Source organism: Gallus gallus, chromosome 7, assembly GCF_016699485.2.
Source record: "Gallus gallus isolate bGalGal1 chromosome 7, bGalGal1.mat.broiler.GRCg7b, whole genome shotgun sequence".
NCBI classification, from domain to species: Eukaryota; Metazoa; Chordata; class Aves; order Galliformes; family Phasianidae; genus Gallus; species Gallus gallus.
Window position 1 is genome coordinate 27808047 of NC_052538.1, and position 27145 is coordinate 27835191.

General features: G+C 43.3%; 3 protein-coding genes across 9 annotated transcripts in view; 1 reads left to right on the plus strand and 2 right to left on the minus strand.

Moving 5' to 3' along the window:
- Positions 1-10798, minus strand: part of OSBPL11 (oxysterol binding protein like 11) — a 51704-nt gene extending 40906 nt beyond the window's left edge. For 2 of the 3 annotated variants that reach the window (XM_046943764.1, XM_046943762.1), the window contains exons 1-2: positions 6777-10798; positions 6472-6682 (exon numbers count right to left, since the gene is read on the minus strand). The gene's annotated coding sequence lies outside the window, so the exon portion shown is untranslated. The other variant, XM_046943763.1, reaches the window with a different exon arrangement.
- Positions 241-13882, plus strand: GPD1L2 (glycerol-3-phosphate dehydrogenase 1). 2 transcript variants are annotated; one of them, XM_422110.8, is made up of 8 exons: positions 241-317; positions 4984-5161; positions 6514-6654; positions 7816-7954; positions 9016-9128; positions 10614-10847; positions 10997-11103; positions 11808-13882. In XM_422110.8, the coding sequence occupies exons 1-8, from the start codon at positions 277-279 to the stop codon at positions 11902-11904; spliced, it is 1050 nt and encodes a 349-aa protein (XP_422110.3). In that variant the 5' UTR covers positions 241-276; the 3' UTR covers positions 11905-13882. The 2 variants fall into 2 exon arrangements, with proteins under 2 accessions (XP_422110.3, XP_046799724.1); XM_046943768.1 differs by lacking the exon at positions 241-317 and having other exon boundaries at positions 5088-5615.
- A 63-nt stretch (positions 13883-13945) lies between these two features.
- On the minus strand, positions 13946-27102 carry LMLN (leishmanolysin like peptidase). Of its 4 annotated transcripts, none has more exons than XR_006939818.1 (18): positions 26927-27102; positions 26698-26795; positions 26569-26599; positions 25912-25994; positions 25329-25446; positions 24704-24873; positions 24294-24399; positions 23951-24045; positions 23209-23326; positions 22406-22513; positions 21971-22047; positions 21746-21856; positions 20925-21054; positions 20196-20355; positions 19672-19802; positions 18737-18947; positions 17391-17973; positions 13946-15716 (listed from the first exon to the last, which is right to left on the minus strand). XR_006939818.1 is itself a non-coding variant. In XM_004942958.5 (17 exons), exons 1-17 carry the CDS (start codon positions 27092-27094, stop codon positions 17879-17881), a joined length of 2010 nt encoding a protein of 669 aa, XP_004943015.2. In that variant the 5' UTR covers positions 27095-27102; the 3' UTR covers positions 13946-17878. The 4 variants fall into 4 exon arrangements, 2 of the variants coding, with proteins under 2 accessions (XP_004943015.2, XP_422111.4); XR_212682.5 differs by having other exon boundaries at positions 20925-21057; XM_004942958.5 differs by having other exon boundaries at positions 13946-17973.
- Positions 27103-27145: the final 43 nt, after the last annotated feature.

A 27145-nucleotide genomic window follows, 5' to 3' on the forward strand; every position in this document is an offset into this window, starting at 1 on the left:
CTGGCAGGACAGGTGGTGCGCAGAGCCAGCCCCGCAGACCCCCGCAGTCACCTCACCCCCCCCCCCCCCCCCCCTTCCCCCGAGGTGAATCTCGATCCGTTTCCAGCCCCGAGACGGATCCCGCCGGGCACAGGGCGCATCCCCGCGCTGGTGCCGCCTCCCCGGGGGCAGGACCGATTTGGGGCCGCGGGCCCTCGCAGCCTGACGCCCGTTTCTCCCGCAGGCGCCGGGGGCCGGGCCGGAGGCGGTGCTGGTAGCCGGGCCGAGCACAGCAGCATGTCGCCGCTCCGCGTCTGCATCGTGGGTTCGGGAAACTGGTGAGTGAAGGGAACCCCTTTCCTTTCTTCCTTCCTTCCTTCTCCCATTTTCTCCTTTTCTTCTCGCTGCCTGTCCCTCCGCCTCCTTCAGGCGCATCACGGGATGCCGGGGGCCCGCATAGCGCCGTGCCGGGATCCCCTGCCCAGCAGTGGGACCGAGGTCCGCAACAGGTCCCGGCGGGGGTCGGGCGGCGGCGTGCGGGTCTCCATGGTGCTGAATGCGGTAGCGCTCAGCGCGCCGCTCCGCCGCCCCCGGCCGGGGCTTGTCCCGTGTTACCGCTCCGGGCACGGACTGGCTGCACCGGTCTGGCATTCCTGCTCTGTTAAAATAATAACCCAGAGGGAAGAGGAAATTCTGCAAGCAGCTGCTCTTAGCTCCGCGCTGGGGGTCTCTTTGTATTATAACCTAATTGGGAATTGTCAGAGTGCTCGCATGCAGCAAATGCAAACAGAAGAAAAGGATGCAGAAGCCAATGAGAATTGGAAAAACATAAGGCTTCTGCTTAAGTGCGTGAACTTAAACATTGGAAGCCTGGCACCAGGACAGCGAGATCCCAGAGAGAATGAGAGCTGAGCCAGTAGTTGTGTTTGTTTGTGGCTGAGTCCGTGCTGTTCAAATATCAGCCTAAAGTAGTTAGCAGAGCAGCAGAGCTGCTCCTATTCCTTTGAAAGAACCAGCACTCGGGGTTTGTTTAATGTACTGGCGCTCTTCGCTTCCATCATTCTTGGCATGCAGTTTTGCATCTCTTCTCAGAAAGAGCAGTGGTGCAGTGGCACAGCTGCCCAGGGAGATGGTAGAGCCACCATCCCTGGAGGTCTTCAAGAATCGTGGAGAAGTGGCACTGAGGGACATGGTTAGTGGGCTTGGTGGGGATAGGTTGGGTTTGGACTGGATTATATTAGTGGTCTTTTCCAAACTTAATGATTTTATATGCAGATATAGCCTTGTCAAAGCATTGTGCTCAAGTCCCCAGCTTATCCTTGCCCCTGCTTATAAGAATATATCTGCTCCTGCTCAATCCTTTTTGTCTGAATGAAAGCACTGCTTGCAAAAGCACCTTGGTGCTGACAGCCTCCACTGAAGTCAGTAACCCCTGTATCAATGGACTTTGCATCTTACTTACAGTTTGTATAACCTAAGCACAAACAGAATGAACAACGTGTATGTGCGTGTGCTTGGGATTAGCAAACAGGTAGTTCTTTGGATTGTTTTTGTGCAAGAAGGGCAAGTTTCTTAACAATTTTACATACCTGACAGCTAAGCAGAAGCAAATACAAAAACAAGAAAGAAAAAAAAACCCTCATTAGGAGAGGGAGTGGCTGGTTGTGATCTGTTGAGAGCACAGCATAGTAAGAGCACTGCTCTTCACCCTCCTGCTGTGCAAAAGCAGCCCACTGCTTCTTGATTGCCCACACACACGACATGTTTACAGACCATGGGTTCCTGTGCATGACATCTCTAATGCAGTCTTTGACATGCAGCCATACCACCTGGTCTTCTCCAGGAGCTCACCACCACACAGCTGGCTCACTGCTGCATCTCTTCCTCTGGCCCTGACGGATACAGCCCTCCCTGTCATTTCTGCAATAGCATGTCCTCAAATGCCACTGTTACCATATTGTTCTAACACTTGAATCCCTCTCCTGTCACACTCTTCTTCCTCAACTTAAACACAGACATCCAAGCCCACACAAGTTATTTTGCTTCCAAGACTCTCAAGAGCCATGACCAAATGTCTGGCATTGTTGATCAGCCAACAATTACTCTCTCTCCGCATCCTCAAGCAAGCATCTCATGACACTTCCCAGGCTGTTCCTTCACCATTAAACATTCTCAAAAGCCAGTTAGTTGTTTTCCTTCAGATTGTAATATAGAGAGCTGATTTTCACAATGTTTACAGACTTGCAAAGAGCTGATACAAAGATACTGAGAACCCAGACCCCCAGAGCCTGCAAGGCTCAGTGCAGTCTGCTTACTTGTCCTGTCTGCATTCATCTCTTGCTTCCTACCTTATGGATAGACTGGAAAGTCGTTGTGAAGGAGACGAATATTTTCTCTAGTGTTTAAATCACACCTGCTCATAGCCTCTCTGACAGTACGGGTAATCTCAGCACAACACAGAAGCGTGTTTTCCTTTGGCAAACACCTTTTCCTTACATTTCTCCTGAATATTTGGGTGACAGTTCAGACAACTGCACTCGAGTCTTTCCTGCAGCTCAGAAACGTGGCTGACACGTGATGCAGCGTGTCGCAACAGCTCATGTCAGCTGCAGAAGTTCAGCAGCTCACGTTGGCTTATTAAGTCAACACTGTCAGGAGAATCAGGGCTGATGTGGTTAAGTAAAGCAAAGGCTACACCACATCTTGTAGCTGTCAGCCAGGCACAGGAAGGGTTCTGTTTATGTTAACTGTTGTTCAGTTATCTGTTTATTAAAAATACAGATTTATTTCATTGTGTGAGCCTTTGTCTGCCAATCTTATTATGTTCGTTTGGACTCTCTGCAGTGAAGAGCTAGCTTTAACTAGGCACGTGTCTTTACCATGCACAGATGGTTAGGCTTTTTACAGAGGTGTACAGAAGGAAGATGATTCAATGGTCATAAATTAGGCTGGGGGAGGCTCCAAGTGGATATTTAGAGTTACAAATAAATAAATAAATAAAGGCTATGAGAATGCTATAGCACTGGGACAGGTTACCCAGAAAGGAGAGAAGGTGGTCCCTGAAGATTTTTTAAGAGTTTTTAAGACTCAACTGAACAAACCCAAGCGATCTGATCCCAACTAAGGGCTGTTCTTGCTTTGGAGACTTCTCAGGGTTCATTCCAACCTGACAGTCAAAAGGTTTCATGGAGCCTTTTCAGCTCTAATTTTCACCAGTTCCAATGTATTTTCATTGTGAAAGAACAGGTCTTATTTAAATTACCCTTTCCTATTTACTGATAAAAAAAATCTCCAGATAAGTGACAGCTTTATTTCTTAGCAATATGCAAATCCCTTCCGACAAGATTTAGCATAACTGGGGAAGAGGACTGGCTGGCATTTTCACTCACTTGGAAAGAATAATCTAAATGGAGTTCTCAGTCATCTGTGACTCTTCACTGAAGAGTTTTGGAGAGAAAAAATAGCGTGGCAAAGTCTCTAGCATGCAAGTGTCCTTGGTTTTGTTTGCCCATGCAGACATTCCCTGCCAAGCCTGTGTAGTCTACTGAACACTGGTGTCACAGACAAAGCAATTCTTCTTCCCAACTCCGATTAGTGGGGACTGTGAGTTTTCGATGGCCCAATTAAAACAGCGCGCTGCTTTTTGAGCTGTACTGTTCCATCACAGTGATTTCCTCTGGTGGCTACTCAGTGCCTTTAAACATTAAGCCTCGTCTCCTGCAAATTCCTATTTCCCTTAAGAGAAACCAAACAAAAATACTGTGGTTTATGAAGGTACCTTTACACGTAAGATATCTTCAGCTCAGTGCTTACGTGTAAAAATAACTTTTCTTAGTGATACACATTTATGGTACTGAGCCACAAGTCAGCCTCAGCTCAGGCCTTGGTTGTGCTCTCTGTTGGAGAGCAGGGGAAGAGGACCAGGACACAAGACACCTTACAGATAAAAGGAACATGATATGAACATATGAGAGCTCTTGTAATAAAGGTTTACCCCGAAAACATTCACACTTACACTTACAGTGAACCAAAACCAAACAAATGACATTTTTTGTTGGTTTGGTTTTTGTTGATTTTTTTTTTTTGAAAGAAAGCATGATGGCTACTCAGGATATAGCATGCAGCCAACACTCTGGCAAAGTGAAAATGTATCTCAGTGGGATTTCTTTGTGGTTAAAGATTAAGACAAAGCCCGTCTTTATTACCTATTGAGCAATTAGCCTTGTGCAAAGCTTCCACATCAGAAATAGAGTTGAGCCAAGTGGAGTCAGTTACCACATGGTTTCCCTTTGAACCGCTCACAGCGCAGACCTCACTGGACTTTGTCTGGGATGCACTTTATCAGCTACAGAAAACTGAACATAACCTAATCCTGCTCACACTCCTTATTGTGCACGTGTTCCAAGTGGGTCAGAGGATAAGAACGCTGTAACTGGAGCACCTCTTTCAGTTGTGTTCAGGACTCCAGACCCCATTATAGTGACCATTAGAACCACAGCTAAAGAGAAACCATCAGGTTCAAGTTTGTTTTGTTCTAACTCCTTAGCATTTATCTCTTACGTGAAACCCTCATTGCAGCCATTTGGTTATTGGTAGGGAGCTGGCATATACCTGTGTTAGATGCGGTGCACGCAGTCCGTCATAGCAGAATCACCCAGGGGTACTGTGCTACCCGCATTGCTTTACATTTGTTGATTTTTATATTAAAAAAATAATCTGAGGAGCAATAGGTATTTAATTAGTCCCAAACAGTGCATTTTTAGCATTGTTGATGGCACATCCCACTTCCACTCTGCAATCTTTCCTATGACTTCAGGTTCCTTATTACATCTAGTTCTAATTGCTGTGATTTTAAACTGAGTTTTTTGCTTTTATATGGAGTAGTGGATAAAGCTTTCTGATAAATTTAGTAAGGATGTGAACAGCTTGATAGCACAGGACTTTTATGAGATATTATGTTGAAAGTAATTTGCATTTCCAATTGGCAATTTATTTATTTTAAAGGGGATCAGCCATAGCAAGAATCGTTGGCAAAAATGTCCAGCAGTCCAATAGATTTGATTCTACTGTCAAGATGTGGGTATTTGAAGAGATCATCAATGGAAGAAGGCTCTCAGAAATAATCAACCAAGAACACGAAAATGTTAAGTATCTCCCTGGATACAAGATACCCAAAAATGTGGTAAGTTGAAAAAAAACCTCACTTTTTATGTATATATATAAGGAAGGCAACACTGCTTCATTCTGGTTTGCCACCTCACTCACTCCAGTATTACAAGTATGAAATATAACCCACTTCTGTGACCTCTGCTTGTCTCCTGTCACACAACTTCAGACACCCCACTGTGCTGAGTACAGGTACATAACGCCATCCTCCCCAGCACAAATCAGCATCTCTCTGCCTGCTGTTCCTAGAGCTATGTCTACACAGAGCAGAGAGATTTCAAACCCACAGCATCTTCTGGATAAAAAGGGAAAGCTACTGCTCTCCCTTCTTCTAAAAAAGGAAATCAACAGCATGACTAACAGCCATGGCTTACAAGGAGATGAGCAGGGAGCTATTGCTTCTTGAGTGATTTCAGGATAGCGGCACATTACTGTAATTAATAATGCTACAAATTCTACCAAAATATAAGGTACGTAATTTTTGTATACATTTGAAATACCAAATTATACCTCGCTACTTAATCAGCCTAGAGAATTCAATGCTACTGAAGTAAAGTGAAACTTTCAGGCTGTTTGAGATTTTGCCAAATGTCAGTGCTTTATGAATTAAAGAAAGTAGCACTGCATTTCTAGAACAGCTTAGAACAGCTGTAGTTGTAAAGGGAAGTTAAGATGCTGCACGTGATGGGTCTCCATGCCTGGAGAGTGGTTATATTTAGTGCTATGTTTCACAGTACTATGTGCTGGGATTGCATTTTTGCACTCCCATGGTTTGAACTTGGCACACAGTTCTCCTGGGTTCAGATTGAATTGCCATTGTTATTTTCACAGTCCTGGAACAGATCAACAAGCTTGTTTTCATCATCTGAGAGCAGCCTCTTCCCATCTCTAGCAAAGTCTCTGAGACCTCTACACCACAGATCAGCTGGTTGCAGTCAGCCTGGAGGGAGGGACCCTCACATCTTCATCTCCAACTGAAAAATCATTTTTTCCTCTCATTGTTTCTCCACATTTTGGAGAGACTGAAACTCTCTCTGCACGGTCCTGGCCTCACATGGCTGTTTTCCTTTCAAGCAGCCCTTCTGGTAGCAATCCTGATTCTTCAGTGAGGAGCCCCACCTGCTCAAAAGTTGCATGCTGTAAGGCTGTGTCTAAGGGCAATATTTTGTCTGATTGCAAGAGCAGACTTAAATTCACCTCCTGTTTCCTCCGTAATCTGGCTTTAATTGTTCTAAGTAACACTTGCATTTAGAGGAAGGTACAGCTTGCTGGTTATTAAGCACATTGCCTCAGTGGTATTACTTTGCAAGGTGTGAGAATTCTCACCTGGTGCGAGGGGGCTCATTTTCCTTGTTATATTTGTCCCAGGTGGCTGTACCAGACGTGGCTGAAGCAGTGAGAGGGACAGACATCTTAGTGTTTGTCCTACCACATCAGTTCATCGGACGAGTCTGTGAGCAGATGGCAGGTCACATAAAGCCTGGAGCATTTGGGATTTCACTCATCAAGGTAGGTTGTTGTCCCCATAAGAATCAACCTGTAAGGAGTAAATATGTTCAACTAAAGGATGGGCCCTCAGCTGCATGCTCTGCATAAAGTGAACATTTCTTTCTGCAAGAGTGGAAACTCACAAAGCCTCCAGTAGTATCTCTGCTGCTCATGTGACCAGAGAGTGGAAAGGATTGGGTAACCCCACTGGGCCAAGGAACCATCCTTATCAGTCATCTTTAGCCTGGGTTAGTTCCCACTCGGACCAGCACAGAGATGAAAATGCACAGAGAGATATCTGCATGAGCTGGTGCTGCTGCCAGGAAAAATATTCCAACCTCAGCCTCTGTTAACTCTTAACTAGAGAGATCACAGGGTCTACGTGCCTGTCCTGAGTGTGTGCAAAGCCGTTTGTGCACAGGAATATTAATAACTTTGCAGAATTGGAGCATTTCCCATTTGTAATGAAAAAGGGAATCGCTTTTTAAAGGCTAGAGCTGCCAGATTATCACTACCTTATGGGAAATTAATATTTTAAGATGGTCTCAAACTAAAAGTTTAAGGCAGAATGTAGCAATATAGTCTGCCACTTCTATTGATTGTGTTAAAATCCAATTTAAAACTGAAATACCAGAAACTTAATTCAAGTTCTCAGACTGTAATAACAGATCTTTCCTTTTTGATTTTCTCCTATCAAAGTTATCTTTCAAGTAGCAGTGCATAGAGGAAGGGATGGTGAGGAGAGGAAAAATGTACTCCTTTCTTCAGCTTCAGAAAAACTATTACAGCTCAGTACACTACCAATGAAGCATTAAGGTTAATACTTCAGATCTTGCTAAAGAAGCCACTTCTTGTAAGCTCATCTTAAAAGCATGGCTCTGCACCACAGTTTAATACACAGGAAAAATGTGGCACAGAAGAGCACCTCAGGGCAGCAGCACTGCATGTGAGCCCTGTTGCAGGGTTAACTTTAGTGCACCTTCTCCCTGAACTTGCCTTGAATTTGTGCTTAAAAGTACAAATACAGAGCATTTGCACTAATGGCTAATGCTAGCAAACACAAGACCCAAATCCTTCCAAGTACAGCCAGGCAGACCTGCAGGCAATAGGACACCTGCTTTAACAGCACTGCTGCTGCTGTCATTTTCCTGTACTTAGCTTTCACTGTTGTCTTTTATTCAGGGGGTCGATGAAGGTCCTGAGGGCCTGAAGCTCATATCCGACCTCATTCGAGAGAAGCTGAAAATAGAAATCAGTGTGCTTATGGGGGCCAACATAGCCAAAGAAGTGGCTGATGAGAAGTTCTGTGAAACCACCATTGGTAACTATTGCAAAGGGCAAATTCGATCTCCTGTCTGTGGCTTACCCTCATCTATGGCTGGGAAACAGGATAGTGTCTGCAGGCAACAGTGGGAGGCAGCCTGCAATGAGATGTGTTGAGGTTCTGCACGATGCCAGATGTGCAGTGCGTGCTGAACTCATTCAGGGGGGCAGCTCCCTTTCCAGGGAGATTGGTGCTGGCGGGATATGATCCCACATGACAGCAGGTTCCAGTACTGAGGGCTGTGAGCTAATTTCACTCATTAAAAAATTACAGCATAACCCTATTCCTATAGGAGTTACCAGAAGCTACCTGTCTGTAAAGCCCAGCGCTGAGTACTGAGGCAGTCGATACACTGTGCAGTTTGTCAAGCAAAGCGTAATCAGAAGCTCACACCCTCTGAAGTGTATTTCTCCATCTTTATATTTCCCTGTTTAATAAGAGCAGCAGTAACACTCTGTTCTTCTCTCCCTAGAACTGGGACTCACCTGACTTCGAGAGTTCACCCAGCAGCTTTTAAAATCCATTGATTTTTGAAGTCAGCAGAAATTAGTTTCATTCTTCAATAGCTGGTGGAGGTCAAGGAAAAAAAATAATTATTGCAGTACTGTTCTTTTGCTGTGCAGAGGTTACAGTAATAGTGAAAACCATACCAGCTGGGCATTTGTTGTTGGAAGAGAAACTAGTCACAAACAGAACGAGACAGGATCAGGAGAGTTAGGCAATATTCATTTTCTTGGGGGCAGTTTAATTTCTGCTGGCTCAGCTTTGAGCCATGACAGGACAACAGCTGTGCAGGGATGCTTGCTTGCCCCTTGCTTTTGGGGCCTCAAAGTGTTTCTCCCTACGGAAAGCCACAAAGCCCATTCGTAAGCAAAGGCAAGAATGCTTACCCTGGCTTCCAGCAGCAGGGGCAAGCATCTTCTTCAGCAATGCCCAGTTATTGTGACCACAAAACTCAAAGGTCCCTAGGCTCTTACTTCAGGTTTCATTTCAGTGTGCATACTGCTATGCTCCTGAAACATCACAAATGCTCTAACTGTCATCCTTCCTTCCCACAGGGTGCAAAAATGAGAAACAAGGGCAGATCTTTAAGGAATTACTGCAGACTCCCAACTTTAGGATTACCGTGGTGCCTGACACTGATACAGTGGAGATCTGTGGAGCCTTAAAAGTTAGTGACTTCAAACCAATTTTCTTTTTTATCAGGACTAAATTCTTACCCCTGCCTGTGCCTCTATAAGCTGCGTGGTCTAACATTAGTCCTGCTGCCTTATGATTGAGTGGGCATGGACAAAACACATAACATTTCCCATGTCAGCTTTCCAATATGAAAAAAAAGGAGAAAATTTGCTTACAGATAAAACAGCTGGCAAAGCATTTCAAAATAGCTGGATTTCTGTATTTGTTCTTAACAGAGTCACCTCTGTTTCTGAGGGAAGAATTTAGTCCACTGTATTTTCTTGTTGGAAAGCACGTGGAACAAAGACTCCTTCTACATACAATAATTCCAACTAATAGCTTACGTCCATATTTCAAGTAGAGACTCACTAGAAAGCAGTACCAGAAGCACCACTCTGAATTGGAAGTACATCTGGACGGTGTGCAGCCAAGCCCACATACAGATCCCAGGCAAGGCCAGAAGAAACACCACAGTCATCAAGTTTCCATGGCAGGGGCACCTGAGTGAACTTTGGGCTTTGTTTTTAAATGTGCCAAAAGTGAACCCAGGTTACCACCATTTGTAGTTTCTGTAAAATCAGCCATTTGTGTCTGAACAATTCATCTTTCCTTGGAGGAGGGGTTTACTGACTGGTGAAGACTTGGTTTTGCTTAACCTAGATATGAGTAAGGTATTTACAAACACCCAAAGATTTTGCCTCCAGCTATAGGCTGGAGTTCGTTCAGTTGTGAGGGAAATTTCTGCTCCCCTTGAAATCATTGCGTTAGCAAAGGCAAAGGTGGGGAGAGGGACATGCAGGACAAGGTGAGGAACTGGGAAGATTTTTAGGATCCCAAGGCATTTATTTAGAGCTGTAGGAAAGGCCGATTCTACTGACCATCCCTGCAGGCAAAACCAAGGTTTGGTCCATTGCAGTGTCAGTATATAAAACCAGTAAACTACAGGCTAACGAAGAAGAGCTAGAAGGCACATCTTCATTCAGGTTATTTTAAACTGTTCAAACAGAAATGAGCCCCAGCTTGGAACTAGCAGAAATAAACATTAATTGCACGATGCCATATGATTGCAATACTACAATATTAAACAAGCTGCTCTGAGGTTTGCCCACTGGAATAGCGGTGGATACTTTATAAAATCCTACAAAGTTGAGCAGCTTTTGCTGAAATGTAATGAGCCGCCTGCCGTCCTCACAACAATTCATAGGCGCTGAGTGTTGTGTTAAAGAACTGGGAAGATGTGACCCCGAGGGCCATAGTTAGTGGGCATGGTGGGGGTGGGTTGATGGTTGGACTGGATAATTTTAGTGGTCTTTTCCAACCTTAACGAATCTATGGCTCTATAAACCTGGGGCCCATCCTGCTGAATTGAGTGGAGACAGTTGAGGAATTTTCTTAAAGCTTGCTTTTATATACCCTGGTGAACTGCACGTCTTACCTGGTGATTTCCTTTTTGTCTGTCCTGCATGGAACTTTTTAGAACATCGTAGCAGTAGGAGCCGGCTTCTGCGACGGGCTGAGCTTTGGTGATAACACAAAGGCAGCAGTTATCCGTTTAGGCCTTATGGAAATGGTGGCCTTTGCCCAGATCTTCTGCAGGGGACCCGTGTCAATATCCACTTTCTTGGAAAGCTGTGGGGTTGCTGACTTAATCACTACCTGCTATGGAGGACGCAACAGAAAAGTGGCGGAGGCCTTTGCTCGCACAGGAAAAGTAAGGAGGATTTTGAAATATTTTAAACTTAAAAACAAACAAGCAAAAAAATTCTTTGTTTTCACAAAGGCACTGTTAGCTGCTTACCTGTTTGGTAACTGCCGATGGCACAGCAGTATTCCCTCTGATCCAAGTAATCTCTCTTCTAGTCCATCGAGGAATTGGAAAATGAGATGCTGAATGGACAAAAACTACAAGGTCCTCAGACTTCAGCTGAAGTCTACAAGATTCTGAAAGAGAAAAATATGCTTGAGAAGTAAGTGCTTGGATTTAAAACAAAACCTGACTCACCGGGCACAGCCATGAATTATGAGCAGTTCCTCACCTCCTTCTTGCTATTTGTGGTCAACTATCCTGTTCATTTCAGTAACAACTGCTTTCTACACCTTGGGCCACCTTTAAACTCAGCCAAACTCCTCATTGCCATGATCAGTAGAATAGGATGAAGGCAAATCTGATATTTAGGATAGGATGAAGGCAAATCAATATTTGCCTAAATAAATCTATTAGAATCTAAACAGTACAGAAGTTCTAAGTAGCACTGCCTTTAATAAGAAAAAAAAAAACGTGAAGACATTTTCTATTCCAGTCTTTGTCTTTCAGACATCAGTAATGAACACAAATCATTTATGTATTTTACACAAAGAAAGGAAAAGGGGATATGCACGTCAACTTTGTCTCTGAACAACTTCTCTTTTGTCACCTCCAAAGTTGTCCTTAGGCTTCCCTTGATGTCCTAACCTCATTCCTACTGGTTTGTCTTTGTATTGCTCATTTATAATCTTCCAATGCAGGTAAAAATTTTATTGTAGCAAAGTTTCCAGAGAAATAAAACATTTTCAGATACTTTTCTTCTAATGTAACAAGCAACAAAAAAAAGCTAGATGCTTTTTCCATTATAAACGAAATGTGTTTGTGTGAACTTTCCAAACCTATTTTCTTCTCTCATGCTTCTGTCAGGTTTCCGTTGTTCACAACCATCTACAAGATCTGCTACGAGGGCGAATCGATCCAGAACTTCATCTCGTGTCTGCAGAACCACCCAGAGCACGTTTAGGAATTGGCTCTCCCCACCCAGTTGTGTTCTCATCTTTGCAGGACTTTATCCACTCCACAGCAAATAAAGTAGACGAATAGATTGTGTGGCAACGCTTGCTGTAAGAGCAACACAGAATGTATTTCACTATCCTCGTTTTGGGGGTGAAAATCTGCCTTCCAACGTTAAATCCACTGAACAGGAAAATGTAAAGAATCTGTCTTCACTTTGAGATAGCAATTTGAGCACTTGCCTGCAATTACTTTCGTGTTGGTTGAAAACAGTGCCCCTTGTAATTTTCATAACAGGAGTTCCATTCAGCTCACGTGGACCTCAGCACTTTGCTTTCTAATCTTTGTTACAGAACAGCACAAGATGCAGAAAAGTTGAAGAATGCATCAAAACAGGAATGAGAGTTAAAAGGTCCTACAGCAATAAGATGCAGTCACATCAGCCAACATGGGGTTTGTAATTCCCCTCAAACATTTTGTATTTTGAGATGTTTAGCCCTTCCTTGAACATTTCCCACCGTAGGGCACTGTGGAAAAACAGGTATTGCTGCTGTGCTGAGACACGCATGAATGTTCAGCAGATGTACAAAGAAAAGAGTTTCAGGGGTGGGGGAGGAAGGAAGGGCCTTTTTTATTCAGGATGCACGGAACCTCCAATAGTAATCTGATTTCCTTACATCTGCTGTATTGTTGAAATACGGGAGAAGAAAACCAAAAGGGGAATGACCAAAAACATTCACGTGAGCGTTAGCACTTCTGAGCAAGTGTTACCCACTGGTATTCCTACCGGCTGAGAGGGGAAAGCTGAAGAAGAGACAGCTGGGATACACGCACAGCTCAGCCTGCAGCCTGCGCAGCGCCGTCACTCTGAGGACGCAGAAGCAGCAACGGAGCGCTCTGCATTCCCTGACTTTGCAGACACGCACAAAATCGACCGCTGCAGACGCACAGAATTCCTTATCCAATCAGACCCCAAACCAGGCTGCACTGCAGCTCCACCAGGAAACCCCCAGGACTGACACGACTGAACTGCATTTGTCTTCCCATGGACTGCGCTGCGGTGATGCCCCGACCCCACCGCAGAGCCGGCAGCGCTCCTGAAGGGAGACAGCTCTGTCTGCTTCTGAATTCTACACGCCAACTGGTTCTCAAACCAGCTTTTAATTTTGTTACCAATGGCATTCATTTTAGAAACACCCAAGTTTTTTAAACCGTATCAGGTAACTTTACCCAGCTGACGTTTTTTCAGAGCTAAGGCCAGCTGTGAAATAAAGAGCATCACATTTTCTAAGCTTTAATACCCTTTTGGAAAGATTCACGCTCAGAAAGAAGGTGAGCAAAGAGGAAGAGTAACCTACTTTTGCTTTGCTTTATCCGATTTTCCAGAAGAGCCAAGGGGAACGCAAGGGGCTTTTCAATCTGTGCTCAAATGACAAATTGGTTTGAAAAATAAAACAAACAAAGGCTAGGTTATTAAACCCTCTCCACGCTGTACGTTAGAGGAACGTTACTGTCTTTCACATTGATCAGATTTATATATCATTGTGTATCAAATATAAAAAAAATAAGTAATTAAAGATAATAATTAAGAAGTCTCAGTCTTACAGCTAGGAAAGCTGGCTCGGCTGGTGGGAACGTGGCTGCAGCACCCCGGTCCCCGCTGGGCAGTAGCAAAGGTTGGCTGCGTGGAGGCAGCAATGGAGCCCATATGAAGACCCTGGGCTGGAGGAACAAGGCTGCAACATCAACTAAGAAAGAATTAAATCCTGTGCAATCCTTAATGTGTCAAATACATGAGGATGGGACAGAGAATTCAGAAACCTCCTTATTTCATGGGTGGGCTGAAATTCTCTCAGTCATTTCTGAGCACCGAACATTTAACAGTCAAAGTTTCAAACGAGACTTTCTTGAAGTGATCAATAAATGCAAGCTTGGTGTAATTTCATTTAAAAAAAAACTCACATAAAATAAATGAATGTTCTGACACAGCCTCTGTTGTGCTTATTGTTACAGCTAGCACTGTCAGCTCTCAAAGAAAAGGCCAAGCAGAGTCCATTTTCTACAGACATTTATTGATGAACATATTTTTTTTCCTTCTTTTGTATGACACTTTTACACAGTAAAATAAGGAGACTTGTACTTCATAAATAACAAAAATTAGCCCTTATATCTCAACCCAGTCAAAATCTATGTAAAATAGTTTGTTCTGTATTTACATTCTATACCAAAATAGGAAACACATATTCAAGGTCAGCCAGTTCTCCCAAGACAGTTGTTTTATCTCCAGGGGAAGCTTCACATTCTGAAGGCAACGTTTACACTTTGGAGGTCTGATGGTGTAAGATGGCGTCACTGAATGTAACAGCACAGAACCCAGACCCAAAGAGTGACACATGCAGGCATCCAGCCAAGCAGTGGGCCAAGCCCCACCCGGCTGCAGGCTCCCACAGCTCACCTCACAGCCACTCATGGGACGTGTGGGGAAGGAAGGACCTATGCATCCCTCTCTACTGAAGCATATTTGAGCAGGAAGATTTGCACCAGTCTTCCTAATGAAGTAGTGCATAACAAAAAGAATGAGCTACGTTGCACCAACAGTGAACTGGTGAGCATCAAAGTTCTGTTCCAGTCATTAACCTATACACAGAGCAGCTTCCCAGAACCCCAAGACATTTCAAGGGAAAGGAGCAGCCTGCTTCTCCATGTCATTTACTTGGTGCATACTCCAGCCAAAAGCCCTCCTTCCTCCTTGTAGTTGAAATGTGATAAAAAATGAGCTCCTACAGCATGACTTGCCTCGACTTCTAACTGAAATATATTACATATATATATATAAATTTGAACTACTGGGATAACTGAAGATGACTAATTTACTTCCACGAGGAAACACGGAACATGCATTCATAACATTAAAACTGTGGACATGACATACTGGAAATGCAGGGAAGCCGATCCATTTATTTTCTAGGGCAGCAAGAGCCCAGGGAATGACACTAACTACCCTGGTGAAAACGAGGCTTGTTCGAGCCATATCACAAAGTTCTCATGTGTGAGAGTTGCAGTGTGACAAAGTGGCCATGACACACTCAGGAAACCCAAAGCAGCCACCTGCAAACTCTGCAATTATTTCAAGCCAATACAGACTCCTACTGGGGAAACCATACTTAAGGCTACGCAAATGATTGTTTTAAGCTACAATATCAGCTGTGTTCTACGCTAAAAAAAAAATGGCTTATGCTTCCTACTATGTTTATGTTGCTCTTAAAAACCTGAGATGTGTTTTTACTTCATTCACCTTAAGCCGCTCAAGTTAACGACAGGCTAAAAGCTCAACTCAGCGCCACGCAGAACTGAGGTAGGCAGTTTTACTCTGATATTCCTTTTGACAGCCACCAATTCACTGCCACTTTAAAGTGAATCTGACACGTCCCCTGGCAGCTCCAATGAGAGTGCAGCCGTCGGCTCACCGACAGAACTGGTTGGATTCTGCCCGCTTCAATCTGCCCTCCCAACAAGTCGCTTCCAATTCTGTGGTTCACGGCCAGCTTAAGGGCTGCATGTCAAAGAAATTACAACTGAAACCTCAGATTATTAAGGCGTTAATAGTTTTACTTCACTGGATTCACTGATGCAGCTACTCAGCAGGTAGGGCCGAACCTGACTACAAGCACTCCCACAGGCGGACAGATGTTCCCTGCAGGTACAATGCACTGCAGCCTTTCTTTGCTCAAACGTATCTGATCCAGAAGTAGAGAAGCATTAACACTTTAAGCCGTCCTTCAGTTCTCAGTTAGTGCTCAGAAGAGCCCTCGAGATAAACAACTGTGTAGAAGATACAAAAATATCCACTTAAATATAACAAACTCCACTTACACAGACAGACCAGCATATCAAATACCAAGTGCAATAAATTAACACCATTAGAAAGGTTTCACAGTTATAAAGTTAACCAGAAAGTTCCAACAGTGCAAATATTTTCACAGTAAGAAAAAATAACCAATAATTTCTTTTCAAGTATAAAAAGCGTTGCCGTTGAGTGATGCCATTTCAACTGTATTATTGCACAACAGACAAAAGACACAATACCAACCTCTGGGGCCAAAGACATATTCTCAAACCTTTATGTATTCAAGGAATCCACTTATACCAACTGCTGACTGTGCATACCTTAACGTTACCAGTGTTTGCTTATCACTCTGAGTGTTTCTTGATTCAAACCTGTACACATTTAAAGCATTTGATCCCTAATTTGTATTGCTTCTCAGAAACACCAGTTAAGGCTAACCAGGCCTTGTTTAGCTCAAAGCAAACTGTGCATAACCTGCAGATCAGAAGGGGAACTAGCCCAGTGCAAGGTACTCTCTCAGCCACGTGCCCTCAGAGTTTCAGGTAACAGCTTACTCATCTCACCAGTGTCATAAAGTGTCTTAAAAATATATACTAGGCACAAAGATAATCTTTAGTGTCCTTACAAGTACAATGGAAGTCCTATTATTAAACATTAACCGTAGCTGAAGAAGTTACTCCTTCCACCCCTCTACCTTTCATTTTAGAAAGGAAACAAATCTTAAAGAAGTGACGCAACATTTTTCTCCCCATCTTTGTATTTTTAGTGCACTTGGCACATCTGCTCCCTCATTGAGTACCTTCCCACAAATGGGAGCTGCGCAGTAGGACAGATAAGGGTTGGACCAAAAAGTTTCCTTGGGTCTAAGAGGAGTTATTAGTAACACATTATGTAGGGTCAGGAACAAATTAAAACATCCTCACAGGTGCTGGATGGAGCAGCTGTCCTCAGTGAGACAGACCTTGCTCACTTCCTTCCTCAAGCAGATTTTGTCCCCCAAGAGATGAGTTTTGAGATACACAAGGGCATGCCTTGGTACAAAGTGTCTGATTCTCTAACATAATCCAAATGCCAATTATTTGGGTAGTTGAACTATCAACTACAGGTTCAAGAAAGAGGGGCGGAAGAAGACAGATTAGACTTTTCTTTACCTACTCAATACAGTTTTGGCCAAGAGAAGTCAATATGGTTCTGTAAGATGATAGCTGCCACAGCTACTGGCTTGCCCTTCAACAAAAAGTGAGAACAACTGTATTAATGCTCATACTAATAAAAGTAATGCCATGACTTAAGGAAAAAAAAAAAATCAGAAACCCTAGCCCAATTTTACAGGCTAGTATCAGTACCGAAATGTGTTTGTCTAGCAAACCACTCTGAGAATATTCAAATATTTCACATATTCCATTTCACATGCTAAACAAGGACGTGACTTCTAGACAGTTGTCATGGTCATCACTCTGAAATTCCACTCTGTGCACGTATGAAGGTTTAAGTGAACCCCAAGTAGATGCCTTACTGCAAAATAATATGAATTCTGTGAAGCCTCAAAGCTACAGAATTCAGTTGTGGAAACAATTCCCAACACCTGGTCCATTCCATTTCATTATTTTTCCCTGTAAAATGTAAGAAGTGACAGAAATCTCCCATACCTGCTTAGGTCTGAGTTATTAGTGTTGATGATAACTGATTTTCACATGGCTTTCAACTAAACCACTGAGGTATATTTCCAGTTTGAGGGTGCTTTGCTACCAGTCACACTGAAGAAAAAAAGGAAAAAAAAAACCAAACCAAACAAACCACAATCCCAAATTCTACTACAGCAGAGTTCTCCTTTCAAATCTTGACCAACCTGCCAGGAAGGCTGGCACAGCGATCTCGTTACTGTGTCAAAATCAAGGGTTGCAATTCAGGAAAATACTGGCACTTATTGAGATGACACGGTACATTTTCCACCTCTCAGTCTCTGGCTGCTGTTGTCAGCACCTCCCCGACTACTGCCTGCACCACTACTTGCCAGGAGAGATGAGGCTGAGGAGAAGGCAGCTGCCTGCAGAGACAAAACAACTCAGTGCTCCACAATAAGAGGTGCAACACTGCAGTGCATCATCCTGGAACATCTTCTTGCTCCTTGCGTGAGCTACGCGCAGAGGAATAATCCTGTTACCAGGGGAATTAAGTTAGCCATCAACAGCCAAAGGGCTACGACTAGGCTAGACGAGCAGGAGCACAAGTCTGAAACAAAGAACAAAACAGCATAAAGTTTCTATGTTGTATTTAAAGCGAGGATAAAATAACCAGAGACGAAAATGCATCAATAGTCTTTGCACGTATTTGCACTGACTTATTTTTAGCTTAAGGCTAGCAATCCAAAACCAAATAACATGACTATCCCTGTTATAGGTGACCCAAACAAGTTTATTATTTCCTGAAATACTGCAATAGAATACAGTCAACAATTAAAGAATTGATTAAAGGCTTAAAAATAAGCCACAAATGAGAAATACTGTAAAGGCTGCTCTCCTTCACTGTTTGGCATTTGAGAGAATCTACTCTTGACAAAACATTAACTGCTAGTAGGTGAACTAAGATTTCTTCTTCCTTCAGAAAGCCAAGTTACACCTGTCATTTGTATTCTGGACTACTGCATTAGTACTGTCAACAGGAAAATATATGAGTACTCCTTTTGCACTAAGGTGACGATTTTGAAGGTCACGTTATGTTCCTCAGAATACAGATCTGATTTTCTAAAGCTAGGTTTTCTGGGATGATTACCAGAAGGAGACATGGCAAAGTATTTATGTTTTAGATGCATTTCTCCTGTATCAGCCACTAGAAACAGAAGTATGACTGCCCAGCACCTTGCCACCTTCCTTTAACATCTCAGATCCTGGAATAGCAAGACCACGGCTCTCCTTTCCCATTCCCAACGTGAACCATCAGTGCTTTCAGATGCTTTAGATCAAGCTTCACTTCAGCACACCGTAAGGCAACCTACCAATTGCTGCAGCTCTCGATAAGTTCAAAGCTGGAGGATCCCGCTCTGGGGGACAGGAGTCACAGAAGTCCCAGCAGGCAGGGCAGATCAGATTCCCAACATGCACCCAGCCATTCATCTGAATGCTCACAGTTAACACCTGACCAGAGCGGCTGCACAAATATGCAGTGTCCTTGACCCAAACATGCAGCCCTTGTGGAGAACAAGAAACCTTAAAATAAAAGAATAACAGTGAGATCTGTATTACGATTTACTGGAAATACATTTTTGGATGTGGGAGCTCTTTCAACAAGGAAATCAGGTGTTCAGTAAACAGTCTGTATATAGCACAGATTAAGTACAAGTATTTTAATGCACTTGCAGCAACTATTGAAAGAAAATGCACTAACTGCACTCTTTCATGTCATTACACACATAACCAACTGAGACTGAGTAAAGTTCTGCTTCTGCTACAAACTGCATTTTGGAGTTGTGCTGTCATTGAAAGAGACACCTCCAGCTGAGACAGTCACGGAGTGGTAGGAGGATGATGAGAAGTGACGTGTGCACAGTGCTTCCTACCGCAGACAAATCAAAGTCATTTAACTCATGTAAAACTTTGACAACGCACAATTCCAACGTAAGTATTCTCACTTAGCTGAGAAAAAAGCATCACAGAGATAAGACAGATGAAGCCCTCAGCAAGACGAGGTAGCACACAGGTCTGCCCAGCAGCCACACGCTTGACTTGATGTGCCATCTAAGCTACAGGCTTGTGGTTGGAAAATACTTCTTTTCAAAGCACGTCCTAATTTGTTATTTACAGGGAGAGATGATTCTGAACCGTGTCCACGTGCCCCAGCCCACACTCTATGTCAGACTCTTTCCCCTTGATGTTATTTAAAGAAAAAAAAACAGCAAAGCAAGAGACAAAACCATGCAACATACACACTTACTTGGTAACATCCGCTACCCCAGTCAGGGTAACTGAGCTTCCTCCTGCACTGTTCCATGACAAAAGCTGATTTCTGAATCAGACATACAGAGTTTGGTCCGTATTCTTCTGCACCATAGTTTTTGGTAGGATCTAAAGTGGAGAGGATATACTGAACTGCAATTTACTAAGTGAAAAGGAAAAGTCAAATAAGCCTGCCATAATTAATGTCGCTACAGTTAATTCCGAGTTGCCTTTACTCAATCTGGGAATTACATTGTCTTGAAAATGCAAGCAACCCTCCACCCGCCACCTTTGTCTTACACTTGGATTATTTGGGGATAATTTCTTTCAACCCTTATGCAATTTCTGTATTTCATGTACACCTGGGAAGAAAACACCAGGTAACTGTGCTGTGCTTCTCACCCCAGCACACAGGGCAGTGTAACACTAATTTCACATCCAGTGAGTTTGGATCACTGCAAGACCTCTCCAGATAAACACACACAGTCTCTTAAATACCACATTAAAGCCCTGAAAACTAACCTGGTTGGTTTTCAATTATTCTGCAGTCTGAGCTGCGTTGAAATTCACCACTTAAATGCCAACTGAATTCTTGACTGAAGGGACAATAGTCAGCAATTTCTACTGAGCCACCGTAGTAAGGCAAGTCTTCTGCTGGTACTCCACTGAGATTGTCAAAATACTGCCAAACAAAAGAGGTAGTGAAGCAGTTTGTACAAAGACAAGACTACAGCTGGGTTGTTTGTTTGTTTTTAAATAGAACTAATCACTACAGCTGTAAGAACATCAATTGCTTCTCAGGAATGCTATTAACAGACACTTTTAATACCCCTGAGCCAGATGAGCCCAAAGCACTTAAGAATACATAAACAATGCACTGGGATCCACATGTCCCTGAACTGCCCCCGGTCCCTTCTTGCAATCATAGCTGGGATGAAACAACAAACCTCTTAGTATGCAGTGAAGTAAGGCACCAGATGAGGGGAAGAAACACCTCAGACAGAACACTGCAGGCTTCTGTTACACAGTAACATTATCATCTGAAATTTGCTTGAACAGATGAGAACGTCCTTCCCATCTTCTTAAGATCACAAGGCTTTCTTTGAGGCCTTTATACTTCTTATAAAGAAACGAAGCAGACATTCTTCACGATACCTACTCTCATCCACCAGTTCAGAACAAGCATGCACCTGACTGTATAACACAGTAATGCAAACGTTTAGTGATTTGATAAAGTAAGATCCATGATACCTGATATTCCTGAGGTAACTGCTTTGGAAACTTCTGTAAGTTGCACACTGCTACTGCTCTTTGGTCCTGTCTGCAGGTTAACTGCAAAGGGTTACTCCTCAAAGTGTCACAGTATGGACTGATGAGTTGCCTCCTCAAAGAAAAATAATTATAATTAACTCAATCAGATTAACTGCTTTGTGTAATATAACTACACAGTTTGTCTGTTCCTGCTCTCCTTCACACTTGTTGAATCACAATGAAGCAGGGATATCTTGTCTGTTATGAACTGGTAATGCTATTTGTCTGGTTATGAACTTCCTAATTTCAAGAACATCAAGTCTGCAAACAAAGTCACAATACACTTGGTATCAATGACACTGCTCTGTAACCCTGGAAGTAAAACATTTACAAACAAAGCCACCAGGGAGCAAATTTATTTACTGTAACAAACAAAGAAGGCTTTGCTTTGACATGGGTATCATACATTTTTGGTGCTTTAAGTAAAATCCAGCAATGCAAAACATTCCTAGCTGCGTTTGCCATTTAAAATGACAAAGCTACAAGAGGTGCTTAAGTCCCTCCCTCCTGCACTGCTAAGCACAGTTCTCTTACAGTAAGAGTAAACACATTCTACATTCTAAGATGTCTGGCTCTCTATTTATTAGGTAAAGTACTACTGGTCTTAATACATTTCACGTGCTCTTCCTTGAGTGCATTCTGAAGACACTTCAAAGAACATTCCTTGAGTATTTTTACTGAGTTCCATTTGAAGAGGGACAAACGCAAACAAACACGTTTGCCACCTCTATTTCTTTATTTATTTTCAAAGACAGACTTACTTCTGTTTCTTTTGGTCAATCCAGAACTTACAGCTCTTCATTACAAAGTCACAGCCTTTATTACGGCCCCAATCTAATTTCTCTGCCATGCTGTAATTTGCTTTATACCACCTGCAAGGGTATTTCGAAACGAAAATACAGTTACTTGAAAGCTAGCATCGAGTAAAGCAAACAACAAACACACCTGGAGAAAAGAAATCCATTATAACTCATACTAACACTTACCCCGTGTCTTCCATTAATGCTAAGGTGATCCTGGAAAAGACTCGGTTCTGCGTATGGGATCCAGTCATAGCTTCATTCTGAAAGTTACCAGTTACTATTAGTAAGCTCTTGAAAAATCACTAACTAAGAAAATGGCTTACTATGAAAAAGCATTTTATGTTAGAGGAATAGCCCCTCTATTAGGGGGGCAATAGGGCAAGCAGCAGATGAACATAACTACTGAAAAATGAAATGTCTCATCTCAAACTCATACTCTGAGATTTAGTAATGAGATAAAAATAGATTTACCTAGAAATGGGATGCTTGTTTCTAGTTAAGCATTGTTTTTGCTGTATTTCAGTGACACACTCATGTTTCTGAGGCTCCACTATCACTATAAATCCAAAAATAAAGGAAGGGGGAGCAGGCTTTCCTATTCCTAATATTAGCACCAACCTCCAACAACCTCTTCTCCCAGTGATTGAGCTCGGTGCCCATGCCACCTTGATTTTCCAGCTCCATTCCCTCTAGAATCGGACAGTCAAAATGCTTCCGAGCTTCTTCCTAGAAAGAAAACATTTCAGCATAACTCTCAAAATACAGAGAAGCAGTCATATGCATTCCTCATCTTCTAGAATTATCTTGTGAAACTACTTCAGCATTTCCCTTTCAACTATCCTGTTTTCCTTCAAATGTAAAGTACTTCTCTTACTGAGATGCTGACTAAGCCAACTGGCACCCCAACACCAAGCCCAGCCATTTGCCTACTTATCTGCCAGAAACAACAAGCCATCAAAGCTTGGAAGAATAAAACAGTGGGAGAATTGAGTGAAAATACTGTGTGAATGCTAAAGACTATGTTTAAAAACAATAACTTATTTTTAACACCACCACCACAACCTGTTTCTGAGGAACACCGCGGGGAAGGGGTGCAAATGAAGTTTTCTGTTAAGAAGCAGTGTATGTCAACTAGTTTTGTGTGAAGAAGTGTGGTTTCCAGAAGGTCTGGAAATCTTGAAAGGCATCACAAAGACAAAGCCTGGCCTTTGCCACCGTGGCAGTACCCACAGGCACCACTGTGCAGTTTGGCCAGCATGGCCTGTTGTCAGAAAACAGAATTTTGCCCCCTACACTGCGTTAGATGTAAAACAAAGGGGGATTTTTGGCTAAATATGAATAACAATACAGAAGTACAAAAATATTCGTGACACTAGAACGCGATAGTAACCTTCACGTGCAAAGTGCAACTTAACACTTACAACAACACGAGGTGTTGTCAGAAGATAAACAGCATGGCGCAGCATTTTGCCACCACGAACGTCCCATAACCTCACTGCTTTCTGAACAACCTTATCACTCCACTGATACAGACCTAGGCTGTAAGAAGAGTTTGTTAGTTACAGATCTTTCCCATAAATACTTGCAACTTTGTGAAGTTTACATTGACTTTGCAACACTTCTTTGTAAGGCACACGTTTATTACATGCCCTAGCAAGAAAGGTTACAAATTACTAACACTACTTATGCCTTTAGACTCAAGACATATTTTCTATAGTTATCAAAAATGTACTGCAACTTGCTTATTCAACAGCATCATCACACATTAGCCTACAAACACTGCCATTTCTGCTGAACTACAGACCATGAAAGATATGCACATTAAAAAAGAGACCAGCGCTGAATTCAATGCACCAACATTGAATAGACTACAAAAAATGCAAGACCCAATCTGGGAAGGTGTCCAGAAAACATGGGCAGTTCTAATGTTTAACTTCAAGTCTTCTGATAAATAAAAGCCTGCCTCGTTATCATCCCTATGCATTATAAGGTGTTTAATGACAATGTAAAGGAAGAGTAATATAATTTTATTATTTTTTTTAAGTTTGAACATAATAAACATAAAGGTATTAAGATGGCTTCTCAACAGGCTGACAGCAAGAATATATCAGACAACCTGAAGACAATATTCAGTGTACTGAGAGGTCCAAAACCAATCAATACCTTTCATTAAAAGGAGGCAGTCCATCTGCATATCTTGCTGTCAAAGGTTTTCCATCATCATCACGATAAAATGCAAACAGTCCAGCAGAGAAACCCTGCAAGTAAAGCAAGTAGGAACCTTCTGGTAAGACATTCACACGCCATGTCCAACACCATAGAAGTTTTCACATCTGCAGCAGGCACACTTAAAGTGCTGCACCTCAAAGCAATTAACACATGAGTTGAAATAGGCAAAGCCAGAGCTTTACCCTCACCAAACTCCCTTCTCTTCCAAGAAGATGCAGCAATGTGAAGAAGCAGGCACAAGTTTCAGAGAAATGCATTTTATAACACCAACCCTTACCAGTGCATGGATTATCTCGTGTTTCACTGTAGACAGCATGCCAACAAATTCCTGAGGTTGTGTTGAGATCATGTTTGGACACAAGTTAGCATATCCTGCTATTGGCCTGCAAGACAGTTTTAGAACTGTTTTCAGTAAAATAGCAGCAAATTCTTTTACCACAGCAGAAGTAGGATCACAAGATAAAGTTCAGGCAGTAACAGTGGAGGATCACTTTTGATTCAAATGCCTCAGCTTTGCAAGTTAAGCTTTATTCAATTGTTGCTGGCTTTACACGGATACGGTATTAGTCATTATCGCAGTGACTTCTACTTTGTTATCCGATATACAACACAAGTAGATAATTAAACTCCACACATAAGCTCCAAGTTTAATTTTTTTAAGAAGTTTGTACCAGAGAGAACACTTGCCTGTCCATTTCAGCTTCCAGTTGGCAGTAGGCTGCATATGCAATGATGTTTTCGTGGCCACACCTTTCAGTGGTGAGAGCACTGACATAAAGGACAAAGTCAGCATCTCGGACCCCTTCTTGGTCGGGTACGTCGGAGAGCTGCTCATTCTGATTGTATACCCTGCATTGCTTTGACAGTGTTCAGATGGAACCGTTAAAATATATCAGCCAGGACAGAGATTTTGTATGAACAAACTACTGCTAGTTTGAGGCCAAGAATAAGACCCATCCTAAGAAAGGTGAAGATGAAAAAACTCCCTGCAACAAGTCTAAGTAAAACCAGAGCCAGGGAACGACTTCCAAATGACTAGCTCTTGTGATTGAGAGCTAGGAAGTGGCAGCTGTTAAGAAGAGGGGCTTGCAAAGCTAGATGTCCCAAAATTAGCACCCTCTGTTTCCCATAACAATTAGAGAGTTCTGGCTCACAGTCAGCATACATAAGCAGCTGTGGCTGTACAGTCACTCACACTTAGCATTGCTTATGAATGGTCACCTATGCACAACGAGCAAAATCAATGTTTTCAGTAGTTTCCACAACCAATAGCACTGCAAAAGCTAAGAAGCACCGAGGTAGCTCAGAGTACCTGGAGGTGTTTTTCTGGAACGATAACTGGCCCACATCGTGTGTGGTTGGCACAGGCCCCTCGGCAGTACCTGTGAGGGTCTGCTTTCCTCCTCAAATATTGGTTCGTTGCACACTGCCTTCAATCAAACATCAAAGACAGACAGCACCATTTTAGAACTTGAAAGGAAGCGCAGCATAGTCTTACAGCATCCAATGACACTATAATACAAGTATTTGACATTGCAGTAATGCAACTTTCTAGCTTAAAAACATTAGTTATGCTACCCAGAAGATACAGTGCCTCCAGTTGTTAATGGAGAACTCTACATGTTCAAGGAAAGATTAGGAACAGGTTCACAAACGGGGTACACTAAAAAGGAAGCAAGCAGCACGTATTCTCTTTATCACCTCTGAATAGAGGCGCTGATCACAGGAGGTTCGTACATTTTCCTCAGGCAGCATCACACACCACCACTGAGCCTGAGGCACCACTGGTCTGAGCCAGGTCATTTCTTGTGCTCTTACTATATTCTTATTTTGAAGTCCGTATGTAATGTTAAATACCAATTCCAATACTAGACTTTCAACAAACGTTCACATACCTGCTTAGCAAGATAGTACCTGTGGATTTGCGCACTTGGAAGGTCTTCTCCAAGTAAGAGATAGCTTGTGGGAAAAGTTTGTTCTAAATAGAACAAAACCAGAAGTCACCCAGTAGCAGCGCAGGCAGAACTTGCAAGCTTGAACAACCAAGGTACACAAAACATGCCAGGTGCTGTGGTTTACAACAGCAGAGATGCAGACTTCCTAATGTCTTTCTATGCAGTTCAGTGGTTATAAAATCACAGAATTGCCTGAGTTGGAAAGGACATTTAAAGGTCACCCGGCCCAACTCCCCTGCAGCGAACAGAGACACCTACAGCTCCATCAGGTGCCCTGAGCCCAGCTCAGCCTCACCTTGAATGCCTCTGAGGGACAGCAGACCCACCACTTCTTGGGGCAACCCGTTCTACTCTTACTGCAAAAATTCTTTCCTTATGTTCAGTCTGAATCTCTTCTCTTTTAGTCTGAAACCATTGCCCTTCATGCTGTCACAACAGACCCTGCTAAAGAGCCTGCCCCCTTCTTTCTTACAGCCCCCCATTCGATACTGCAAGGCCGCTCTGAGGGCTCCCCGGAGCTTCTTCTCCAGCGTGTACTGTTTATAAAAAGGAGACGGGGAAAAAAGAAAGAAAAAAGAAAAAAGAAATACCACATACCTTTATAAGGTGTCTTTTCTCTGGTAGCAAACTATATCAAAAATAATAATAAAGTTGTTTATTCTTTTTTTTGCTAATAGGATTTCCACTCAGATACGCAGACAAACCGCAGCACAACGCCGTACTCACCCCTCAACGCTCCTGTCGTATATAATCTTAATCCTCAGATGCTGATCCACGCTTCTCTTCAGGACGCGGCTTTCCCTCAGAGGAACCCGGTACACCACCTGCCCGGAGAGGAGCAGAGTGCTGCGGCCCCGCTCCCCGCGAGCCCCTCAGGGCTGAGCCCTCCCGCCTGACCCCTCACACCGACCTCCCCTCACCGCCCCGCACCGCCCGAGGAGCCCCGCGGCCGCACCTCCCCGCCGCCGGGCACGCGGTGCCGACAGGACGAAGAGGAGAAGGAGGGGGACAGGCCGGCGGCACGGCCGCAGCCTAGCAGCAGGGCGGCGGCGAGCGCGGCGAGCGCGGCGAGCAGCGGCCGAGCAAGAAAACCACGGCACCCGCCGCCCGGCTCGGCGGCCATCTTGGGCTGTCTTTCCACCGCGTCGCCATGGAGGCAGCTCCCGTGGAGGTG